This window comes from Gigantopelta aegis, chromosome 1, assembly GCF_016097555.1.
Source record: "Gigantopelta aegis isolate Gae_Host chromosome 1, Gae_host_genome, whole genome shotgun sequence".
NCBI lineage: Eukaryota > Metazoa > Mollusca > Gastropoda > Neomphalida > Peltospiridae > Gigantopelta > Gigantopelta aegis.
In genome coordinates, this window is record NC_054699.1 from 19,609,189 (window position 1) to 19,633,979 (window position 24,791).

Sequence of the window (24,791 nt, forward strand, 5' to 3'; positions counted from 1 at the left end):
TTTAATTCTGAGTCAGGTGTGCCATGTCGCAGGTTCTTCATACATGGATGGTAAACAGCCTTTTTCGTGTGTAGTCAAAGAGAACCTATCGTATTGAAACCGAAACCCATGGTCGGTCCCACGATAAGAAGATGGTACACATCCTAGCTGGTAATTTAAATATATTAATATACTGCTGGCACCGGTTCTTTCTGCGGACAAATACAACAAACTACAACGTCAGCGGTCACCAAAAACGTTCTGCGATTTTAACCAAAAGAAGGACGACTACAGCTTGCTATTTATGCCACGATGACAACTCATGATAACAATGCTTAGGAATGACGAACGACTGGACTAGAAAATCACGCTAAGAAAAGAAACATACACAAATCAATAATTGTTTAAAAGTAACAAATAATTGGGAGTTGGGGGCGAACTGACTGAAAGTTGGGAGCGAACTGACATATAGTTGGGGGCGAATCGACTTGGGCGAACTGGTATGGGGCGAACAGGTCAAACTAGGGACGAACTGACTGAGGGCGAAACGTCATGGATTCTTAGTTACGGACAATTACGGAGATAATGACTCGAGCAATTTATGCGTACATAAAGACAAGTTATGTCGTGTACATATATATGTAGTATTATTGGTTACAATATGATGCTAGTGGTAGTAGCTAGTGGTACTTTCTTATTTGGTTGAGCGCTGGTCTCGTAAAAAGGGTAGGCCTACCCAGGTTGGAACCCAGGCCTCGCTGTTTTGGTTGCCTAACCTGGGGTGGGGGGAGGGGGGTAGTCGAATTATTATTTTTACATTTGAAATTGAATCTGTATATATTGTACCAAAGTATGTGTAATACGAAAATAAAATAATAAAAATATATATATATATTTTTTAAAAGTGGTATTGCCTTTCCGGGCCGGCTTCAAATTTTTTGGCGCAAACTATCTACAATGGCTACATCGAGAGGAGCGTTGATTGTGTTTGAAGGATGTGACAGAAGTGGGAAGACGACACAATGTCAGAAACTACTGAAGAGACTCCAAAGTGAAGGGATTCCATCAGAGTTGATTAAGTTTCCAGGTATTAACTGATGGGCCTACTTTTTTAATGACAAAATAGAAGGGGTTAAAAACGTTTTTCAACTTTTGTTTAACGACATCATACTCAGCACGAGCACAGACAGGATAGTTCACACCACAGAGTTTGATATATTAGTTGTGGTGCACTGGCTGTAACAAAAAATAGCCCAATGTGTGCCCCCCCCCCAATGGGGTTTGATCCTTGACCGCGTATCAAGAGAGCACTTTACCACTGGGCTACGTCCTGCCCCAAGGAAAAAGGATTATTGGTAAACCTAACTTCTCCAGGCCTCAGAAGATTGTGAGAATTATTGTTTCGTTCATGCATCTCTCACAAATATCTGACTGTTGCCCCCATATTGTTTAGGGTTAGGGTGGGGTTTCCGTCTATACATGTATGTATCAATATATATTGGGGGTAACAGGCAGATATCTTTTCAGCTAGTGTTAGGCTACTGTTAGCTAAATATTAATGATTTCTTTTTTTTCAGACCGAACAACAACGATTGGACAAATGATCAACTGTTACCTTGGTAACAAGACTGAGCTGGAGGACCATGCTGTTCATCTTCTGTTTTCTGCAAATAGATGGGAGAGTGTGTCAGTTTGATTTTTTTTGGTGTTGCCATTATGGAATTTCATGAAGAAGCCCGGCAGTTTTTAATGGGTTGGATTTAGCTCGTCTGTAGAGTTCACCTGAGGGATAAAAAAAAAAAAAAGACAGAAATGTTTTATTTAATGACGCACTCAACACATTTTATTTACGGTTATATGGCGTCAGACATATGGTTAAGGACCACACAGATATTGAGAGAGCAAACCCGCTGTCGCCACTTCATGGGCTACTCTTTTCGATTAGCAGCAAGGGATCTTTTATATGCACCATCCCACAGACAAGGTAGTACATACCACAGCCTTTGTTACACCAGTTGTGGAGCACTGGCTGGAACGAGAAATAGCCCAATTGGCCCACCGACAGGGATCGATCCTAGACCGACCGCGCATCGAGTGAGTGCTGTACAATTGGGCTACGTCTCGTCTCGCCCCTGGGATAAAAATAATTGCCATTTGTTGAAGTGATAATAGATCTAGCCCTGCCACTCGCTAAATTCGCCAATTGTGAATTTCAATAACAACTGGAGAATTTTATTTTAATTTGGCAAAAAAATTGCAAGTAATAATTGATTTGTTGGAAAATAACTCTGGGTTTTGCTTCTTTCTTTTTTTTAGATAATTTGGCAAAATGTTTTGCTTACCCAGAGCTAGCCTTGGATAATTTTTTGTTTTTATATCTGTTGTAATTTAACTTACTGGTTTAAATTTGCTGTAAGCAGGCTTAAATTGCCATGTAGGTGGAGCATTTTTATCAGTGGCCAAAAACAATTTTTTTAATTAGTTCTGAAAAGGTGGTCTGTGTCAAGACAATAGATTGATGGCAAAGTGTATGATTCTTTGAATCCGTGTTACTGACAGCTCTATTATTTTTATTTTGTAGACCAAAGATGAAGAAGATTTTAGACAGCGGCACTACCCTGATTGTCGACAGATACGCCTTCTCTGGAGTAGCATTCACTGCAGCAAAAAAGGTGATTAACTATTATGCTATGTCATTAACCTTTAGACTGCTGGATTAATTTTTGACAAAAACCATGTTGAGTGGGTACAAGTTTATAATTTTTACTCACATATTTATTAATTAATAATTAATACTTAAATAATTTATAAATACATAAAATAAAGTTCATATTTGAATCGGTATGTATTATTTTTGTGGGTTTTTATAATTTTTATGATATTTTAGATCAGTTAATGTTGACTAAAATTAGGCAAAAAAAATCGAAAAAGTCGCATTTACTTACCGACATTTGTGTCCAGCTGTCTAGTATTTGTCTATTACTCCCGATAACAGTGGTTTTCTGACAAGATTATTTAAAAAAAAAAAAAGATTCATATCGCAATATTTGATGATTTCGTTGTTGGTAAAACGATCAAATTTAGTATCAAGTTAGCTGTTACAATCACCTATCGATCCCTGAAAATGACCATGACGTGCCGGCCATTGTTGTCAAGCGAAAATATTTGTTGAAAACCACTTTTTCAACTAAATTTTACAAGTTATTTTCCCCCAAAAAGAAAACCTAAAGATACAGGAAGCTAGGTTAACTTCTGTTTCTTGTTAGGCCAAACTTTTTTTTTTTACTTGTTTCCTATTACATGCTGGAAAAATATAGGGTAGGTAGGTAGGAAAAACATTTTATTTTGGAAAATAATTTTATTTATGGATATTAAATAAAGATGTTGAAAGAAAGAAATGTTTTATTTAATGACGCACTCAACACATTTTATTTACGGTTATATGGCGTTAGACATATGGTTAAGGAACACACAGATTTTGAGAGGAAACCCGCTGTCGCCACTACATGGGCTACTCTTCCGATTAGCAGCAAGGGATCTTTTATTTTCGCTTCCCACAGGCAGGATAGCACAAACCATGGCCTTTGTTGAACCAGTTATGGATCACTGGTCGGTGCAAGTGGTTTACACCTACCCATTGAGCCTTGCGGAGCACTCACTCAGGGTTTGGAGTCGGTATCTAGATTAAAAATCCCATGCCTCGACTGGGATCCGAACCCAGTACCTACCAGCCTGTAGACTGATGGCCTGCCACGACGCCACCGAGGCCGGTATTAAAGGTGTTGATTACCGGTATCCAAAATAACCTCTGCATGTATAGAAATGCATTATGCAAACCAACAATACCATTCATCGCAGTGTTTTCCCTAGAAATGAAGTACGGCATGGTAAAGTGACGTTTTGTGGGCATATTTTATGTGCAGTTTTAAATATAAGGTTTTTTTTTTCCATTATACAATTTTCAAAAGGACAAAAACCTTATGGCCATTTTATTTTCTATATCTATTTCATAACTTAATTAAAAAAAAGGAAATATGTAGTACTATCCACATAGGTGTGTTTAAAGGCTTCTTTTTACATGGGCAACTTATAAATTTATAAAAGGCAATGCATTTTGATTTTGAGGGCAACATGGTGCTAACCTATCTGTGGGAGAGTACATACAAAAGACCCCTTGCTGTTTAATAGTAGGCAGAAAGTTTACTCTCATACTAACACTTAACGTCTGTACTGGTCCAGGACAGACTTGGTTGAACCTTAATTGGATAGAAACCAGTAAATAAGTTATAACAATTTCTTTTAATGGAAAACTGAAAAGAAGGGTTCTATATTAATCTGTCCAACAATAACATTTAAAAAAAAATGTTATGAATATTATCTTTCCTAGTGTATCTAAGAAATGGTAGACTTACCAATTTTATAATTTGCAATGTTAGTTTTATTCTGTATGCATCAAGTATTAAAGTACACACTTGGTTTGAAGCAATCAATTGGTCCAATGAATAGAAATGCAGTACAAATGCTCAGGATGCTCAAACGAATGTTGAAAAGTAGAGTTTGTTTTATTTAACGACGCCACTAGAGCACATTGATTTTTATCTTTAATATCATCGGCTATTGGACATCAAACACGAAACACATCGAGATCTTACTGACATATTTAATCATTTGATTTGGCAGTAAACTCCATAAGTAATACGCTAAACATTCCCTCCTCTAGTTTATCAGAAGGTCACTAAATTTCTACACGGCCAGTTTGTCGCTGGAGTAAATCATTAAACATAGTTATTATTATTATTAATCGGAACACCTCGCTACGCTAGATGTAGAGTAAATCGGAAAAGATCGCATATATTCGTGAAAACAATTTTCCGACTCTTCGCCCGATATCTCACGAAAGTTACCGAACTTCAATTTGAAGGGAAGTAACTCCATCAATCAATTGTTAGAAGAAAACATTTCGTGGCTAATGGGTCGCCAATAAAACTAAATTTGCGACAGTAAAACCACCGATATACGTCTGCAAATCGGAAAACACAGTAGGGTTATCCCCTAAATGACACCAAATTAGTGCTTGTGATAGTTTTGGAATGTTTTCGTGGAAGTCGTTGTTATATTAAAAAAACATTTTTGGATATACAAAAAACGTTTTAGGATCGGTCGGGTAACCGGAAACAAACAATATTTTATGATACGCCTTATACAAGTCTTTCCGGTGAGTGTTGTGTGCAAAACGACGGGAAATATGAATTGGGGAATGCACTGTACACAGTATACAGTGTACAGTATGTTAAAGGAAACATGACACGAGACCATATTATAGCTCATTTTAAAAGAAAAATGATATAAAAATAATATACAAATAACTTTATAACAATAAAATACGTGTAGTTAACTTAAAATGAAGAAATTACGCTAATCAGTATCAAAGTACGATTTATGCATATTTCTTCGTGAGCGTTCGGAAAAAAAGGGAAGTGACGTCAGAGCCGCTGTACTCTTCCATTGTTGTTAACTCTTTATATATGGAGTAAGGGGCTTACGATCTTTTCAGTCCAACAGTGCCGTACTGCGCGGCCTTTGGGTGTAAAAATAAACAGTTTAAACGATCGGGATTGTCTTTTTATGGTTTTCCAAAGGATTGTATCCGAAGAAAGACGCGTGTATTTTATCGCAAAAGAAAAGATTGGACACCAACACCGCATAGTACTTTGGTGTCAGCTTATTTACAGCCCGGAGCCCGAACGTTACCTGGTTACAAAAACAGTACTTGGTTGCGAATGCCGAGGTGTACATTGTACATATTTGGCACAAAGATACACCTCAGCATGATGTATTTATATATGTTAAAACAAAACTGTAGAATTTTTTATTTATTTATTTTTTTGGAAAAAAAAGAAGATTTTTCATGTTAGGGCTGTAGGCCTACATAACAAAATCTGTATTCACCGTCCGAAGAAGGAAACGTCAACAAGTAATTAAATATGGCATATACAAACATGGGATTTGGCATGAGGGTACATCTCAGTACGATGTATTTAAATATCTTTTTAAAAAACGTGTAGAAAACAATAATAATTTTAAATAATGTTTTTAATCTTCGGGCGGAATACGTCACAAAAACGTTCCTCATCGCCCGAAGCCCCAAAGCAACACGAAGTTCAATACAAAATAAACCACTACTGTCGGTGTCGAAATAACTATTATGTTTCATCCACGGGCTGACTTGAGAATCGGAGTGTTGTTTTAGTTAATTGGTCCTTTCTTTCCGTGGCCTGCACATGTGATTCCTGATTGGCAGGTGTATATTGTAGGGTATCGACCAGGTAAGTGATTACCACGGTCTAGATATACGTACAAAATACGTGCCAGTTTTTTTAAGATCACAGGGTATTGTGGCGTAACCTGTCGCGACTATAGTACAATGTTAATGGACATTATCAGCCGCCCTGCTTCATTACTGTAAATAATGCTGTAAAACCCTTGATTAAGTAGACTTTCCCATCTAAAATTACAAAACTGACCAATTACGTAGTACCAAAGAAAAGAAAATTATCACTTGGGTATCGTGAGTGGTCGTTTTTACTCTAACGCACCCTACCAATAGGCCTAATAATATGCTACTTTTTATGAGAGAAAAATACTATAACCCCATTTCGTTCTATTGATGCAAATAGAAATATATTTAGTTTAAAAGTTGATTATACTCTCAAGTCATTTATGTTGTTTTATAAGCCAGGTTAATGAAAGTGAAGCGCCTTGTCGTAAATTAGAGCGTTTGTTTACACTGTGCATACAGATTTCATTATGTACAGCCCGAACATAAAAAATGCGATATTTTCTAAAAAAAAAAAAAAAAAAAAAAAAAATGTTTGTCCTACATTTATATTTTTTACATATTTAAATACATCATATCGAGGTGTATCTTTATGCTAAATATGAACAGTATACACCTCGGCATTAGCATCCGAGTTTTGGTTTTGTCTCCGGGTTACTTTCGGGCTCCGGGCTGTAAATTGGTCGACCGGTCTGGTCTGGCACCATCAGTTTCTCCACCCTCCGACTCGCTATCCGTTTTTTCTTCAGTATCACTGTTGTAAGTAAATGTGTGTCTTTCTTCATTTACTAACAGCTCATATTGATACGGCAAAACGTTTTGCGAACGAACACTCATTGTTTTGGTAAGCTGTGCAAGTCTTAGCTTCTTTATGAGTGGTACGGACTAATGCTTTTAAGTGTAAGGCTTCAGATCAAGCGACGCGTCTCTGACGTCACGGACCTCGTGATTGCCCTGCTCATTAAAGATCGGCAATTTCCACTAAGAGCTCGTATCTGGGGTTCTTTTATGGAGATATTTTAAGTAATTAATTTTGTATAATTTTTTTTTTTTAGGTGATTCAATTTATAATTAATTGTACATGGTTGGTGCCAAATATGGTTTACGTGACATGTTTCCTTTAAGATATCTTGCCTGCAGTAGTCACAGGGGTTCAAAAATTTTCAAAAAAATTACTTGCCGCAGGGCAAGTGCCAATCACTTGCCCCATATATTTTCCCACTTGCCCATACTTAAGGTTACCAGTTCTTTTAATACAATGCTTAGTAATGTAATAATCTTGAAGGTAATTGGTTCAATTAAACAAATAAAGAATTTGGCCAGTAGGTCACAACACTTACACTTACCCAGGAAGTACTAAATGTATGTCTGTCCAGTAGTAGCCACCGTTTTCTCTATTTGTTGATTTGAACCTTATTTTTTAAATAGTGTCCATTTGTTGATTTAAACTTTGTTATTTGTTCGGTAGTGTCCACTTGTTCATCTAAATATAATTATTGTGTCGATGTATGTCTTAGTGGCCACGTTTTGTATGGCCGAGGCTGTGGTGAGATCCCTTTCCTCTTGCGAGCCATTCTTTTATGGCTGGCATTGGTTCAAAAACAAAAAGGGATTTTGGCCCATGTGTCATTATTGTGAGTATATTATTTAACATTGTGTCTGCCCCCAAAACACTTCTCTGGGATGTTTTTACCCTATTCATAGCTGAGAAATGTCTCACAAACAGCTGTTGTTGAGCTCAAAGTAAACATGAGCTATGTTACTCTGCAAATGTTTTTAAATAGTGCAGGCTTGGTAAACAACAGCAGGGGAGAGGGTGTACATAGATTGCAGCCTTGTATTTTTAATTTATTGAGCACAATTTATTTGTTAGAAACTATCAATAAAGCAGAAAAAAACTAATATATTCATGTACTGAAAAAACGTTAAGCATGTTCTGCTACAAGGTTTATTATATCTAAACTAAAATATCTTGCAACTTTTACAAGAATACAGTTCATAATATTTATGCTTTGTTCAAGTGAACTCGGAAATTATAAACTTGCTTTACGCCCCCGTTCATTTGCAAAAAGCCGATTCCGGAACCGCGTTAACGTCTAATTTAATTTGAATATGATAATTTTAAACTGTACCCCACCCATATATAATGTTTGCAAGGATTAAACATTTTTATTGCGCACACAAGGCATATAAACTTTAATTTTATATAAGCTGTAAAGCGTATTGGACGCTATTTCAGAGTTTGAAGATCATCAAACTGATTACTTGTACGAATTCAGTCGAACGTTCAGTGGCGGAAATTACCGATCTTAGTCGGTAGTAAAAGGGGAATAACTCTAAAGTTGTTATCGAACATTTCAACACATTGTTTTCCGTGTTGGTGTGTTAACGCATTGGAAAGAGTTCCGATCGTTCCAGCATTTAGGGTGAGGGTTAGTTTTTCTATGAGCTATGTAAATATTAGGACGATCGGAACTCTTTCCAAAGGTTTTACTGAGACTTGTAACAAAATTTTAAATGGTTTTAGGTGTTACATTAGTCACTTGTCATCGGGCATATGCAGTTAACATTATTACTTGCCCGGCATGAAAATTCCACTTGGAACGGGCGTCGGGCGATGGGATTTTTGAACCCCTGAGTCAGAAGGTTAAAGGGACCGTCTTGAGTTTGCCTACAGTAGTCAGAGGGTTAAAGGGAACGTCTTGAGTTTGCCTGCAGTAGTCAGAGGGTTAAAGGGGCCGTCTTGAGTTTGCCTGCAGTAGTCAGAGGGTTAAAGGGACCGTCTTGAGTTTGCCTGCAGTAGTCAGAGGGTTAAAGGGACCGTCTTGAGTTTGCCTACAGTAGTCAGAGGGTTAAAGGGGCCGTCTTGAGTTTGCCTGCAGTAGTCAGAGGGTTAAAGGGACCGTCTTGAGTTTGCCTGCAGTAGTCAGAGGGTTAAAGGGACCGTCTAGAGTTTGCCTGCAGTAGTCAGAGGGTTAAAGGGGCCGTCTAGAGTTTGCCTGCAGTAGTCAGAGGGTTAAAGGGACCGTCTTGAGTTTGCCTGCAGTAGTCAGAGGGTTAAAGGGACCGTCTTGAGTTTGCCTACAGTAGTCAGAGGGTTAAAGGGGCCGTCTTGAGTTTGCCTGCAGTAGTCAGAGGGTTAAAGGGACCGTCTTGAGTTTGCCTGCAGTAGTCAGAGGGTTAAAGGGACAGTCTTGAGTTTGCCTGCAGAAGTCAGAGGGTTAAAGGGACCGTCTTGAGTTTGCCTGCAGTAGTCAGAGTGTTAAAGGGACCGTCTTGAGTTTGCCTGCAGTAGTCAGAGGGTTAAAGGGACCGTCTTGAGTTTGCCTGCAGTAGTCAGAGGGTTAAAGGGACCGTCTTGAGTTTGCCTGCAGTAGTCAGAGGGTTAAAGGGACAGTCTTGAGTTTGCCTGCAGTAGTCAGAGGGTTAAAGGGACCGTCTAGAGTTTGCCTGCAGTAGTCAGAAGGTTAAAGGGACCGTCTTGAGTTTGCCTGCAGTAGTCAGAAGGTTAAAGGGACAGTCTTGAGTTTGCCTGCAGTAGTCAGAAGGTTAAAGGGACAGTCTTGAGTTTGCCTGCAGTAGTCAGAGGGTTAAAGGGACCGTCTAGAGTTTGCCTGCAGTAGTCAGAAGGTTAAAGGGACCGTCTTGAGTTTGCCTGCAGTAGTCAGAAGGTTAAAGGGACCGTCTAGAGTTTGCCTGCAGTAGTTAAAGGGACCGTCTTGAGTTTGCCTGCAGTAGTCAGAAGGTTAAAGGGACCGTCTTGAGTTTGCCTGCAGTAGTCAGAGGGTTAAAGGGACCGTCTTGAGTTTGCCTGCAGAAGTCAGAGGGTTAAAGGGACCGTCTTGATTTTGCCTGCAGCAGTCAGAGTGTTAAAGGGACCGTCTTGAGTTTGCCTGCAGCAGTCAGAGTGTTAAAGGGACCGTCTTGAGTTTGCCTGCAGTAGTCAGAGGGTTAAAGGGACCGTCTTGAGTTTGCCTGCAGTAGTCAGAGGGTTAAAGGGACCGTCTTGAGTTTGCCTGCAGTAGTCAGAGTGTTAAAGGGACAGTCTTGAGTTTGCCTGCAGTAGTCAGAGGGTTAAAGGGACCGTCTTGAGTTTGTCTGCAGTAGTCAGAGGGTTAAAGGGACCGTCTTGAGTTTGTCTGCAGTAGTCAGAGGGTTAAAGGGACCGTCTTGAGTTTGCCTGCAGTAGTCAGAGGGTTAAAGGGACAGTCTTGAGTTTGCCTGCAGTAGTCAGAAGGTTAAAGGGACCGTCTTGAGTTTGCCTGCAGTAGTCAGAAGGTTAAAGGGACAGTCTTGAGTTTGCCTGCAGTAGTCAGAGGGTTAAAGGGACAGTCTTGAGTTTGCCTGCAGTAGTCAGAGGGTTAAAGGGACAGTCTTGAGTTTGCCTGCAGTAGTCAGAGGGTTAAAGGGACCGTCTTGAGTTTGCCTGCAGTAGTCAGAGGGTTAAAGGGACCGTCTTGAGTTTGCCTGCAGTAGTCAGAGGGTTAAAGGGACCGTCTTGAGTTTGCCTGCAGTAATCAGAAGGTTAAAGGGACCGTCTTGAGTTTGCCTGCAGTAGTCAGAGGGTTAAAGGGACCGTCTTGAGTTTGCCTGCAGTAGTCAGAAGGTTAAAGGGACCGTCTTGAGTAAGTTTGCAGAGCTAACCCTGAGTGTGGGCTGCTACATGTAGTACGATCAGAAACACATCAAATATACCGACCCTCGTTCAGTCCTCGCCACCAGCAAAATCAAGGCGAGCTGACTCCTGAAATTGTTCTAGGCGAGCAATCACATGATGTGTCAAATAAAATGCATTAAATATTTTAGTGAGAGGCGATCATTTTGCCACTCTCCTAAAACCTTCCAGGCGAGTGTGGAGGCGAGCGGGAGTGATCACTCGCCTTTCCTGGTGAAGACTGCTCGTTAATAACTGAAAAATGTAATGGGTTTCCTCTGAAGATTTTAAGTTAGAATTATCAAATGTGTGATATCCACTAGCCAATGATTAATTAATGAGCAACGCTCGCACTGCAACAACTTTTAAATTGAAGGATTTTCTTGAACATTTTAAAAATATGGTTAATTTAAGGAATATTTTATTAGACAAAGGCTAAATGCAGCTGGGGTTTTAAAAATAAATATTAGCAATTGGCTAATTTGGCATTGGACAGGACGAGCCTGCTTTAATGCTGTTAAGTAGAAATATTTTAAACACTGCTTTCCTTTCTTCGTGCAGGGTTTCACAATAGACTGCTGTTAAATAAAACCATTTTTAGACACTGCTTTCCTTTCTTGGTGCAGGGTTTCACAATAGACTGGTGTTAAATAAAACCATTTTTAGACACTGCTTTCCTTCTTGCAGGGTTTCACAATAGACTGGTGTTAAATAAAACCATTTTTAGACACTGCTTTCCTTCTTGCAGGGTTTCACAATAGACTGCTGTTAAATAAAACAATTTTTAGACACTGCTTTCCTTCTTGCAGGGTTTCACAATAGACTGGTGTTAAATAAAACCATTTTTAGACACTGCTTTCCTTCTTGCAGGGTTTCACAATAGACTGCTGTTAAATAAAACTATTTTTAGACACTGCTTTCCTTCTTGCAGGGTTTCACAATAGACTGGTGTTAAATAAAACCATTTTTAGACACTGCTTTCCTTTTTTCGTGCAGGGTTTCTCAATAGACTGCTGTTAAATAAAACTATTTTTAGACACTGCTTTCCTTCTTGCAGGGTTTCACAATAGACTGGTGTTAAATAAAACTATTTTTAGACACTGCTTTCCTTCTTGCAGGGTTTCACAATAGACTGCTGTTAAATAAAACAATTTTTAGACACTGCTTTCCTTTCTTGGTGCAGGGTTTCACAATAGACTGGTGTTAAATAAAACAATTTTTAGACACTGCTTTCCTTCTTGCAGGGTTTCACAATAGACTGGTGTTAAATAAAACTATTTTTAGACACTGCTTTCCTTCTTGCAGGGTTTCACAATAGACTGCTGTTAAATAAAACCATTTTTAGACACTGCTTTCCTTTCTTCGTGCAGGGTTTCACAATAGACTGGTGTTAAATAAAACCATTTTTAGACACTGCTTTCCTTCTTGCAGGGTTTCACAATAGACTGCTGTTAAATAAAACCATTTTTAGACACTGCTTTCCTTCTTGCAGGGTTTCACAATAGACTGCTGTTAAATAAAACCATTTTTAGACACTGCTTTCCTTCTTGCAGGGTTTCACAATAGACTGCTGTTAAATAAAACCATTTTTAGACACTGCTTTCCTTCTTGCAGGGTTTCACAATAGACTGCTGTTAAATAAAACCATTTTTAGACACTGCTTTCCTTCTTGCAGGGTTTCACAATAGACTGCTGTTAAATAAAACTATTTTTAGACACTGCTTTCCTTCTTGCAGGGTTTCACAATAGACTGCTGTTAAATAAAACTATTTTTAGACACTGCTTTCCTTTTTCGTGCAGGGTTTCACAATAGACTGCTGTTAAATAAAACTATTTTTAGACACTGCTTTCCTTTCTTGTGCAGGGTTTCACAATAGACTGCTGTTAAATAAAACTATTTTTAGACACTGCTTTCCTTCTTGCAGGGTTTCACAATAGACTGCTGTTAAATAAAACTATTTTTAGACACTGCTTTCCTTCTTGCAGGGTTTCACAATAGACTGCTGTTAAATAAAACTATTTTTAGACACTGCTTTCCTTTCTTGCAGGGTTTCACAATAGACTGCTGTTAAATAAAACTATTTTTAGACACTGCTTTCCTTTCTTGGTGCAGGGTTTCACAATAGACTGCTGTTAAATAAAACAATTTTTAGACACTGCTTTCCTTCTTGCAGGGTTTCACAATAGACTGCTGTTAAATAAAACTATTTTTAGACACTGCTTTCCTTTTTCCTGCAGGGTTTCACAATAGACTGCTGTTAAATAAAACCATTTTTAGACACTGCTTTCCTTTCTTTGTGCAGGGTTTCACAATAGACTGCTGTTTAATAAAACTATTTTTAGACACTGCTTTCCTTCTTGCAGGGTTTCACAATAGACTGGTGTTAAATAAAACTATTTTTAGACACTGCTTTCCTTCTTGCAGGGTTTCACAATAGACTGCTGTTAAATAAAACAATTTTTAGACACTGCTTTCCTTCTTGCAGGGTTTCACAATAGACTGGTGTTAAATAAAACCATTTTTAGACACTGCTTTCCTTCTTTCGCAGGGTTTCACAATAGACTGCTGTTAAATAAAACCATTTTTAGACACTGCTTTCCTTCTTGCAGGGTTTCACAATAGACTGCTGTTAAATAAAACCATTTTTAGACACTGCTTTCCTTTCTTCGTGCAGGGTTTCACAATAGACTGCTGTTAAATAAAACCATTTTTAGACACTGCTTTCCTTTCTTTGTGCAGGGTTTCACAATAGACTGTTGTTAAATAAAACTATTTTTATACACTGCTTTCCTTTCTTCGTGCAGGGTTTCACAATAGACTGCTGTTAAATAAAACTATTTTTACACACTGCTTTCCTTTCTTCGTGCAGGGTTTCACAATAGACTGCTGTTAAATAAAACTATTTTTAGACATTGCTTTCCTTTCTTTGTGCAGGGTTTCACAATAGACTGCTGTTAAATAAAACTATTTTTAGACACTGCTTTCCTTTTTTCCTGCAGGGTTTCACAATAGACTGCTGTTAAATAAAACCATTTTTAGACACTGCTTTCCTTCTTGCAGGGTTTCACAATAGACTGCTGTTAAATAAAACTATTTTTAGACACTGCTTTCCTTTCTTCGTGCAGGGTTTCACAATAGACTGCTGTTAAATAAAACTATTTTTAGACACTGCTTTCCTTTCTTCGTGCAGGGTTTCACAATAGACTGCTGTTAAATAAAACTATTTTTAGACACTGCTTTCCTTTCTTCGTGCAGGGTTTCACAATAGACTGCTGTTAAATAAAACAATTTTTAGACATTGCTTTCCTTTCTTTGTGCAGGGTTTCACAATAGACTGCTGTTAAATAAAACTATTTTTAGACACTGCTTTCCTTTCTTCGTGCAGGGTTTCACAATAGACTGCTGTTAAATAAAACAATTTTTAGACATTGCTTTCCTTTCTTTGTGCAGGGTTTCACAATAGACTGCTGTTAAATAAAACTATTTTTAGACACTGCTTTCCTTTCTTCGTGCAGGGTTTCACAATAGACTGCTGTTAAATAAAACTATTTTTAGACATTGCTTTCCTTTCTTTGTGCAGGGTTTCACAATAGACTGCTGTTAAATAAAACTATTTTTAGACACTGCTTTCCTTTCTTCGTGCAGGGTTTCACAATAGACTGCTGTTAAATAAAACTATTTTTAGACACTGCTTTCCTTTCTTTGTGCAGGGTTTCACAATAGACTGGTGTTAAATAAAACAATTTTTAGACACTGCTTTCCTTCTTGCAGGGTTTCACAATAGACTGCTGTTAAATAAAACTATTTTTAGACACTGCTTTCCTTCTTGCAGGGTTTCACAATAGACTGGTGTTAAATAAAACCATTTTTAGACACTGCTTTCCTTCTTGCAGGGTTTCACAATAGACTGCTGTTAAATAAAACCATTTTTAGACACTGCTTTCCTTCTTGCAGGGTTTCACAATAGACTGCTGTTAAATAAAACCATTTTTAGACACTGCTTTCCTTTCTTCGTGCAGGGTTTCACAATAGACTGCTGTTAAATAAAACCATTTTTAGACACTGCTTTCCTTTCTTTGTGCAGGGTTTCACAATAGACTGCTGTTAAATAAAACTATTTTTAGACACTGCTTTCCTTTCTTCGTGCAGGGTTTCACAATAGACTGCTGTTAAATAAAACTATTTTTAGACACTGCTTTCCTTTCTTCGTGCAGGGTTTCACAATAGACTGCTGTTTAATAAAACTATTTTTAGACACTGCTTTCCTTTTTTCCTGCAGGGTTTCACAATAGACTGCTGTTAAATAAAACCATTTTTAGACACTGCTTTCCTTCTTGCAGGGTTTCACAATAGACTGCTGTTAAATAAAACTATTTTTAGACACTGATTTCCTTTCTTCGTGCAGAGTTTCACAATAGACTGCTGTTAAATAAAACTATTTTTAGACACTGATTTCCTTTCTTCGTGCAGTTTCACAATAGACTGCTGTTAAATAAAACTATTTTTAGACACTGATTTCCTTTCTTCGTGCAGAGTTTCACAATAGACTGCTGTTAAATAAAACTATTTTTAGACACTGATTTCCTTTCTTCTTGCAGAGTTTCACAATAGACTGCTGTTAAATAAAACAATTTTTAGACACTGATTTCCTTTCTTCGTGCAGGGTTTCACAATAGACTGCTGTTAAATAAAACTATTTTTAGACACTGATTTCCTTTCTTCGTGCAGAGTTTCACAATAGACTGCTGTTAAATAAAACAATTTTTAGACATTGCTTTCCTTTCTTTGTGCAGGGTTTCACAATAGACTGCTGTTAAATAAAACTATTTTTAGACACTGCTTTCCTTTCTTCGTGCAGGGTTTCACAATAGACTGCTGTTAAATAAAACTATTTTTAGACAGTGCTTTCCTTTCTTTGTGCAGGGTTTCACAATAGACTGCTGTTAAATAAAACTATTTTTAGACACTGCTTTCCTTTCTTCGTGCAGGGTTTCACAATAGACTGCTGTTAAATAAAACTATTTTTACACACTGCTTTCCTTTCTTCGTGCAGGGTTTCACAATAGACTGCTGTTTAATAAAACTATTTTTAGACACTGCTTTCCTTTCTTTGTGCAGGGTTTCACAATAGACTGGTGTTAAATAAAACTATTTTTAGACATTGCTTTCCTTTCTTTGTGCAGGGTTTCACAATAGACTGCTGTTAAATAAAACTATTTTTACACACTGCTTTCCTTTCTTCGTGCAGGGTTTCACAATAGACTGCTGTTTAATAAAACTATTTTTAGACACTGCTTTCCTTTTTTCCTGCAGGGTTTCACAATAGCCTGCTGTTTAATAAAACTATTTTTAGACATTGCTTTCCTTTCTTTGTGCAGGGTTTCACAATAGACTGCTGTTTAATAAAACTATTTTTAGACACTGCTTTCCTTCTTGCAGGGTTTCACAATAGACTGCTGTTAAATAAAACTATTTTTAGACACTGCTTTCCTTCTTGCAGGGTTTCACAATAGACTGCTGTTAAATAAAACAATTTTTAGACACTGCTTTCCTTCTTGCAGGGTTTCACAATAGACTGGTGTTAAATAAAACCATTTTTAGACACTGCTTTCCTTCTTGCAGGGTTTCACAATAGACTGGTGTTAAATAAAACCATTTTTAGACACTGCTTTCCTTCTTGCAGGGTTTCACAATAGACTGGTGTTAAATAAAACCATTTTTAGACACTGCTTTCCTTTCTTCGTGCAGGGTTTCACAATAGACTGCTGTTAAATAAAACCATTTTTAGACACTGCTTTCCTTTCTTTGTGCAGGGTTTCACAATAGACTCCTGTTAAATAAAACTATTTTTATACACTGCTTTCCTTTCTTCGTGCAGGGTTTCACAATAGACTGCTGTTAAATAAAACTATTTTTACACACTGCTTTCCTTTCTTCGTGCAGGGTTTCACAATAGACTGCTGTTTAATAAAACTATTTTTAGACATTGCTTTCCTTTCTTTGTGCAGGGTTTGACAATAGACTGCTGTTTAATAAAACTATTTTTAGACACTGCTTTCCTTTTTTCCTGCAGGGTTTCACAATAGACTGCTGTTAAATAAAACCATTTTTAGACACTGCTTTCCTTCTTGCAGGGTTTCACAATAGACTGCTGTTAAATAAAACTATTTTTAGACACTGATTTCCTTTCTTCGTGCAGTTTCACAATAGACTGCTGTTAAATAAAACTATTTTTAGACACTGATTTCCTTTCTTCGTGCAGAGTTTCACAATAGACTGCTGTTAAATAAAACTATTTTTAGACACTGATTTCCTTTCTTCGTGCAGGGTTTCACAATAGACTGCTGTTAAATAAAACTATTTTTAGACACTGCTTTCCTTTCTTCGTGCAGGGTTTCACAATAGACTGCTGTTAAATAAAACTATTTTTAGACACTGCTTTCCTTTCTTTGTGCAGGGTTTCACAATAGACTGCTGTTAAATAAAACTATTTTTAGACACTGCTTTCCTTTCTTTGTGCAGGGTTTCACAATAGACTGGTGTTAAATAAAACTATTTTTAGACACTGCTTTCCTTTCTTTGTGCAGGGTTTCACAATAGACTGGTGTTAAATAAAACTATTTTTACACACTGCTTTCCTTTCTTTGTGCAGGGTTTCACAATAGACTGCTGTTAAATAAAACTATTTTTACACACTGCTTTCCTTTCTTCGTGCAGGGTTTCACAATAGACTGCTGTTTAATAAAACTATTTTTAGACACTGCTTTCCTTTTTTCCTGCAGGGTTTCACAATAGACTGCTGTTTAATAAAACTATTTTTAGACATTGCTTTCCTTTCTTTGTGCAGGGTTTCACAATAGACTGCTGTTTAATAAAACTATTTTTAGACACTGCTTTCCTTTCTTTGTGCAGGGTTTCACAATAGACTGCTGTTTAATAAAACTATTTTTAGACACTGCTTTCCTTTCTTTGTGCAGGGTTTCACAATAGACTGCTGTTTAATAAAACTATTTTTAGACATTGCTTTCCTTTCTTTGTGCAGGGTTTCACAATAGACTGCTGTTTAATAAAACTATTTTTAGACACTGCTTTCCTTTCTTTGTGCAGGGTTTCACAATAGACTGCTGTTTAATAAAACTATTTTTAGACACTGCTTTCCTTTTTTCCTGCAGGGTTTCACAATAGACTGCTGTTTAATAAAACTATTTTTACACACTGCTTTCCTTTCTTCGTGCAGGGTTTCACAATAGACTGCTGTTTAATAAAACTATTTTTAGACACTGCTTTCCTTTTTTCCTGCAGGGTTTCACAATAGACTGCTGTTTAATAAAACAATTTTTAGACATTGCTTTCCTTTCTTCGTGCAGGGTTTCACAATAGACTGCTGTTTAATAAAACTATTTTTAGACACTGCTTTCCTTTTTTCCTGCAGGGTTTCACAATAGACTGCTGTTTAATAAAACTATTTTTAGACACTGCTTTCCTTTCTTTGTGCAGGGTTTCACAATAGACTGCTGTTTAATAAAACTATTTTTAGACACTGCTTTCCTTTCTTTGTGCAGGGTTTCACAATAGACTGCTGTTTAATAAAACTATTTTTAGACATTGCTTTCCTTTCTTTGTGCAGGGTTTCACAATAGACTGCTGTTTAATAAAACTATTTTTAGACACTGCTTTCCTTTCTTTGTGCAGGGTTTCACAATAGACTGCTGTTTAATAAAACTATTTTTAGACATTGCTTTCCTTTCTTTGTGCAGGGTTTCACAATAGACTGCTGTTTAATAAAACTATTTTTAGACATTGCTTTCCTTTTTTCCTGCAGGGTTTCACAATAGACTGCTGTTTAATAAAACTATTTTTACACACTGCTTTCCTTTCTTCGTGCAGGGTTTCACAATAGACTGCTGTTTAATAAAACTATTTTTAGACACTGCTTTCCTTTCTTCGTGCAGGGTTTCACAATAGACTGCTGTTTAATAAAACTATTTTTGGACACTGCTTTCCTTTCTTTGTGCAGGGTTTCACAATAGACTGCTGTTTAATAAAACTATTTTTAGACACTGCTTTCCTTTCTTTGTGCAGGGTTTCACAATAGACTGCTGTTTAATAAAACTATTTTTAGACACTGCTTTCCTTTCTTTGTGCAGGGTTTCACAATAGACTGCTGTTTAATAAAACTATTTTTAGACACTGCTTTCCTTTCTTTGTGCAGGGTTTCACAATAGACTGCTGTTTAATAAAACTATTTTTAGACATTGCTTTCCTTTCTTTGTGCAGGGTTTCACAATAGACTGCTGTTTAATAAAACTATTTTTAGACACTGCTTTCCTTTCTTTGTGCAGGGTTTCACAATAGACTGCTGTTTAATAAAACTATTTTTAGACACTGCTTTCCTTTTTTCCTGCAGGGTTTCACAATAGACTGCTGTTAAATAAAACTATTTTTAGACACTGCTTTCCTTTCTTTGTGCAGGGTTTCACAATAGACTGCTGTTTAATAAAACTATTTTTAGACACTGCTTTCCTTTTTTCCTGCAGGGTTTCACAATAGACTGCTGTTAAATAAAACTATTTTTAGACACTGCTTTCCTTTCTTTGTGCAGGGTTTCACAATAGACTGCTGTTTAATAAAACTATTTTTAGACACTGCTTTCCTTTTTTCCTGCAGGGTTTCACAATAGACTGCTGTTTAATAAAACTATGTTTAGACAGTGCTTTCCTTTCTTCGTGCAGGGTTTCACAATAGACTGCTGTTTAATAAAACTATTTTTAGACACTGCTTTCCTTTTTTCCTGCAGGGTTTCACAATAGACTGCTGTTTAATAAAACTATTTTTACACACTGCTTTCCTTTCTTCGTGCAGGGTTTCACAATAGACTGCTGTTTAATAAAACTATTTTTAGACACTGCTTTCCTTTCTTTGTGCAGGATTTCTCAATAGACTGCTGTTAAATAAAACTATTTTTACACACTGCTTTCCTTTAAAATAAAACATTTCTTCTATTTTTAAACACTGCTTTCCTTTCTTCATGCAGGGTTTCACAATAGACTGGTGTTGTCAGGCGGATATCGGTCTCCCGCGACCAGACACGGTCCTGTATCTCACTCTCAGCTCAGAGGCCGCCTCAAAACGAGGCGACTTTGGCGACGAGAGATATGAGACTGTGGCGTTTCAGAAGCTGGTTGCACAAAACTTTGAGAAGCTCAGCAAAATGGATGATTCGTGGGAGGTAAGTGTGTGATATTACAAAACTTGAGAAGCTCAGCAAAATGGATGATTCGTGGGTGGTAAGTGTCTGATGTTAAAAACTTCGAGAAGCTCAGCAAAATGGATGATTCGTGGGAGGTAAGTGTGATATGTTACCAAACTTTGAGAAGCTCAGGAATATGGAAGATTCAAGTGAGATAAGTGTGTGTAGTATGTTACAAAACTTTGAGACACTCAGGAAGATGGATGATTCAAGGGAGGTATGTTACCAAACTGAATCCAGGGTGAGCGAAATATTTCGTCAAATTGTCTATTCAACTGCAAAAATTGCAGAAATCAGCAGTTATTCCATATATTATGTGACTTAAAAAAACACGACATACATAACTGTATGAATCAATTTTGAACTCTTTTTTTTATTTTTGGTAATGCTTGGAAAACAAAAGAAATCGTTTCAACTATTTTCTTTATTTCAGATTAATAAAAGCTGTTAATGTTGAATTAGTAATGGCTATTTATTGTTTAAAAGCATTTGTATTAACATATTTTTAAAATGTGAGAATTTCCTCATTCAATTACTGACGGATAACGCCGAACCGAATGGGGATTCCATTTATTCCGTGTATTAATTTCCTGAAGAAAGTTTAAAGTTTGTTTTGTTTAACGACACCACTAGAGCACACATCAAATAATTAATCATCGGCTATTGGATGTCAAACATTTGGTAATTCTGACTGGTAGTCTACAGAGGAAACCAGCTACATTTTCCTAGCACAGCAAGGAATCTTTTATATGCACTTTCCCACAGACGGAATAGCATGTGAATTTTGTGATATACCACATCCTTCTTTGACCAGTTGTGGTGCAGTGGTTGGAAAGAGAAAAGATCCAATCAGTTGAATGAATCCACCAAGGTGGTTCGATCCTGCCCTCCTGAAATGAATTGTTATTTCAATCCGATTAAAATTAGCTCTACTGGTCTGCCAGTAGATCTAACAGCATTGCCTTGACTCCCATGTCCATGTGACATTTCATCTATAAATAACAATTTAAAAATCGACCAATTACACTTTGCCTTTTATAGCGTTCTTCGGGAGCATACAAATTCTAAAAATATCGAGCGAGACTATGCAATAGGCGAACTTGTTGGTCTATTTCAAGATAAAAAAATAGGAGGAAAAGTGCAGTAATAAACTCTGGATTATATACTAGTATAAACAGATTTTATGGCTATTACATCACGTTTGGGTTTTTTTCGTCTTGAAACAAATATTATATAAAATGTTATATTGAAATTATTTCCAGCATACTTCGTAATTCACCCGAATCATTTCGTATACCCTCGGCACAATCCCGAATGTTTTCTCTTTTTTTTTCAAATCACTGGCATGGTAACAATTCATCTTGTAAGTCAGTTCAGTAGACACCAAATTAACTGGCCAATTAAAAACCTCAATTAAAACGAGATTAAAAAACCCCTCTCAACAGAAATCGGAACCCCACGAAATAGATAATGAAAAAATAAAGACGGCATTTGGAATGTTCAGATTTGATCGTGTATTCTGCCGATATGTTCCGAATGGGTATGAACTGGATCACAATGACTGCATTCGGTCTACAATATCAATGTTTATAATATAAATGAATGTTGGTAAATTATGGTAAGCTGATACGTTCAGTTTTGTGACCCACGAGCAAGATTTTAATGTGGAATAAATAGATGTTATACAATTATTAATAGTAGCTCATAGAAGAGTGCCCAAATAATATTATTTGGGCAACTAATGCCATTATTTTTTAGTATTTAAGTCTCCCAAACAGGGCTTTGGTCGCATTTGGCGACCTGGCCACAGGCCGTTTCGAGCCCTGACTTTGTATTAATAACAATTTTATTCACTTGGAATTCTGTATGAATGTCTTTTCACTACACAGTTCACACAGTGTATAAAGCAGTTTTATGCTTCATACTTCCATGAACGTCAGACATTATCAAGTTCAGTTTATATATATATTCTTGTTTTCTTTTTGTTCAGGTAATAGATGCAGACAGGTCAGTAGATGAAGTGCACTCTCAAATTTACAACATTACAAAACGGTTGATCGACAAATCGAAACATAGGCCACTTGAAACACTGTGGGAGAAGAAGAGAAAGCCATTGAAATCATTATGCAAGGGTGAAATAGCATGAGGAAAGACCAAAAATCATCAAGTGAAATTGTACCAAAATAAAATCATTATGTAGCACGCACCGTGGTAGAACTTTTACCTGATGTGCAATGGGTTGCAGGATTGATATCTGTCAATGGTGCTTTGAAGGCTGTGGTAGTATGTAATAATGGAATCTATCACCGTTGTGAGGCAATTCCAACCCGAGGGACAAAATGTTTTTTGTGAGGGCCGAAGTGTCCCGAGGGTTGGGATTGTCTTATCTATATCTCACACGGTGATTGTTTCTTTTTCTTGCACATTTAATTTCAGTAACAAAACATTAATTTTATAAGCGACTGTTTGTTTATTGTAGAACGATTCGTAAAAAAATTCCCTACAAACTCATTTAATCATACGCGGGGTAAATATAGTCCAGCTCATGCTACGACATAAAAATTTAACAACTTACCAATAAATATAAAGTTCAAAATTAATTTGTTCATATATTTTTAAAACAAAAATAGAACGTAAAATGGCAAACAGAATTTTGAAAACCATGAGTTATGACGTCAATCGTGGTAAAGCATGAGTTATGATGTCACGCATATGTAGAAATCATCTAGCCTTCGGGTCGGACAGATTTATCTAGCCCTAAGGTCAGACAGATTTTTCTAGCACCGTGCAAAAGCTGCATAACCCTGTCCAGTGGGCAAGAATATTCTGTCTATTTTGGGAAAATGTATATAAAAAAGATCCCTTAATTTTATTATTATGTATGTATTGGCAGTGGTTTTTCTCTGTCCCTCTATTGACAAAATGTCTAAATGACCCTATGTTATACACCAAATAATTGTAGTTTTAAAATGTGCTATGATGTCTTCAAATAAATATTCCTTTCCTTTCCGTAATGTAATGAAAGAATGACTGTTTCACAAAGTAGTATAGAAATATGTAAATAATAAATTGTATACATCATTAACCAGATTATTTAAAGGCACTTGGCCTGGATAGGTGTTGCTATTCTGATGGTGATGGTATCAAATGTGTTTAGGTTACACACTACTATTAATTACTCCATGCAATTTAATGCTATTTCTATGTTAGAATATATTCTGTGAAAAATACAACAAGGTTGAGAGGAACATGTGACTACCAATTTGAGGGAGTGTTCTTATCTGACAAGTACTGTGTAAAAAACAAAAAAAAATCAATGTAGATCGACCACAAAAGTGTTTCAGTAAATGGTCATGTGTTGCTGAACATTATACAAGTGGCACTATATACCACTTGCACAGTTGTTGTCAGTACTACCGTGGATGTATCCAGGCATTCTGTGAGTCTGAAGACAGGCCCCTTCCCAAACGAAAATGACACTGAAAAATCCCAATTTATCTGCTAAATTCCATATATATATATGGAATAACTAGTTTATGTCTTAAGATATCTCTTTATCCTGCGAAGGTTAGAATGGCGAATGCAGCGAGGCTCTGCAATCCTACAAAAATATTCAGAAAATCATTATTTATTCCAGTTTTGTGTATGTAAATCGAGTATTGTTAACCTAGAGAGGCTTTTGCCGTATGACGTCATACAATATGCATGACTTCATTATTTGTAAGACTACACTGACAGTGTTCACACTGAGGAGGAGGGTCCTTCTTTAAAATAAATGAATGCGTCAAATATGTATGGCCGATGCGGGCACGGCATAAGACTACTTCATCCTTCCTGCATCGCCTGTAGGATGACTGCCACTCTCCCAGGACTGCCTTGACAGAATGAAGCTTATTCGCAACCGCACCGTCCCAATCATCTTGCCAAGTCGAAAAGATATATTGGTTAATATGAAATTTAAAATCACTGTAGGGGACACCAACATGGACACGGGGCAAGTTCAAAGCAGACTTTGCAGCAACATCTGCCTTTTCGTTACCCCTAATGTAAGACTACATTCCGTCACATTAAAAAAGCATTTCTAAACTTAAATCATAAATAAATATACTAAAAGTTATTTTTATTTACTGCACTTCAACAAATGATTTAACGAGTATGTTTATTCAAAATCTTCATTGAAATCACCTACTTAGTAGAGTCAAGCTTATGTCATGTGACCTATATTTTTGGTCGGTGACTGAAAATATAGAGATTTATCTAGTCATCATATCTTGCCAATGTATACAGTGATTGCTGGATAAATATATATACATGTATATATATATTAAAATTCTTTTTTAATGTGACAGAATGTAGCTAGCGTCTTACAAATAATGACGTCATGTATCTTGTATGATGTCATATGGAAAAAGCCATGCTAGGTTGACAATACTCGATTTGCTTACACAAAACTGGAATAAATAAAGATTTTGATGAATATCCCTGTAGAATTGCAGGATAAAAGAAATAACTGGTTACTGTCTTACGGTATTGGCTAAATCCTGCTCAGGTCGAATAGCGAATGCAGCTC

The 24,791-nt window shown here is 36.8% G+C and overlaps 1 protein-coding gene across 5 annotated transcripts; it reads left to right on the top strand.

Annotated features, from left to right (window-relative positions):
- Positions 1–478: 478 nt before the first annotated feature.
- LOC121371667 (thymidylate kinase-like) lies at positions 479–22,425 on the top strand. 5 transcript variants are annotated; one of them, XM_041497742.1, is made up of 6 exons: positions 479–584; positions 885–1,066; positions 1,557–1,665; positions 2,561–2,651; positions 20,006–20,200; positions 22,212–22,425. In XM_041497742.1, the coding sequence occupies exons 1-6, from the start codon at positions 565–567 to the stop codon at positions 22,365–22,367; spliced, it is 753 nt and encodes a 250-aa protein (XP_041353676.1). In that variant the 5' UTR covers positions 479–564; the 3' UTR covers positions 22,368–22,425. The 5 variants fall into 5 exon arrangements, with proteins under 5 accessions (XP_041353676.1, XP_041353668.1, XP_041353702.1 ...); XM_041497734.1 differs by having other exon boundaries at positions 484–608; XM_041497768.1 differs by having other exon boundaries at positions 580–598.
- Positions 22,426–24,791: the final 2,366 nt, after the last annotated feature.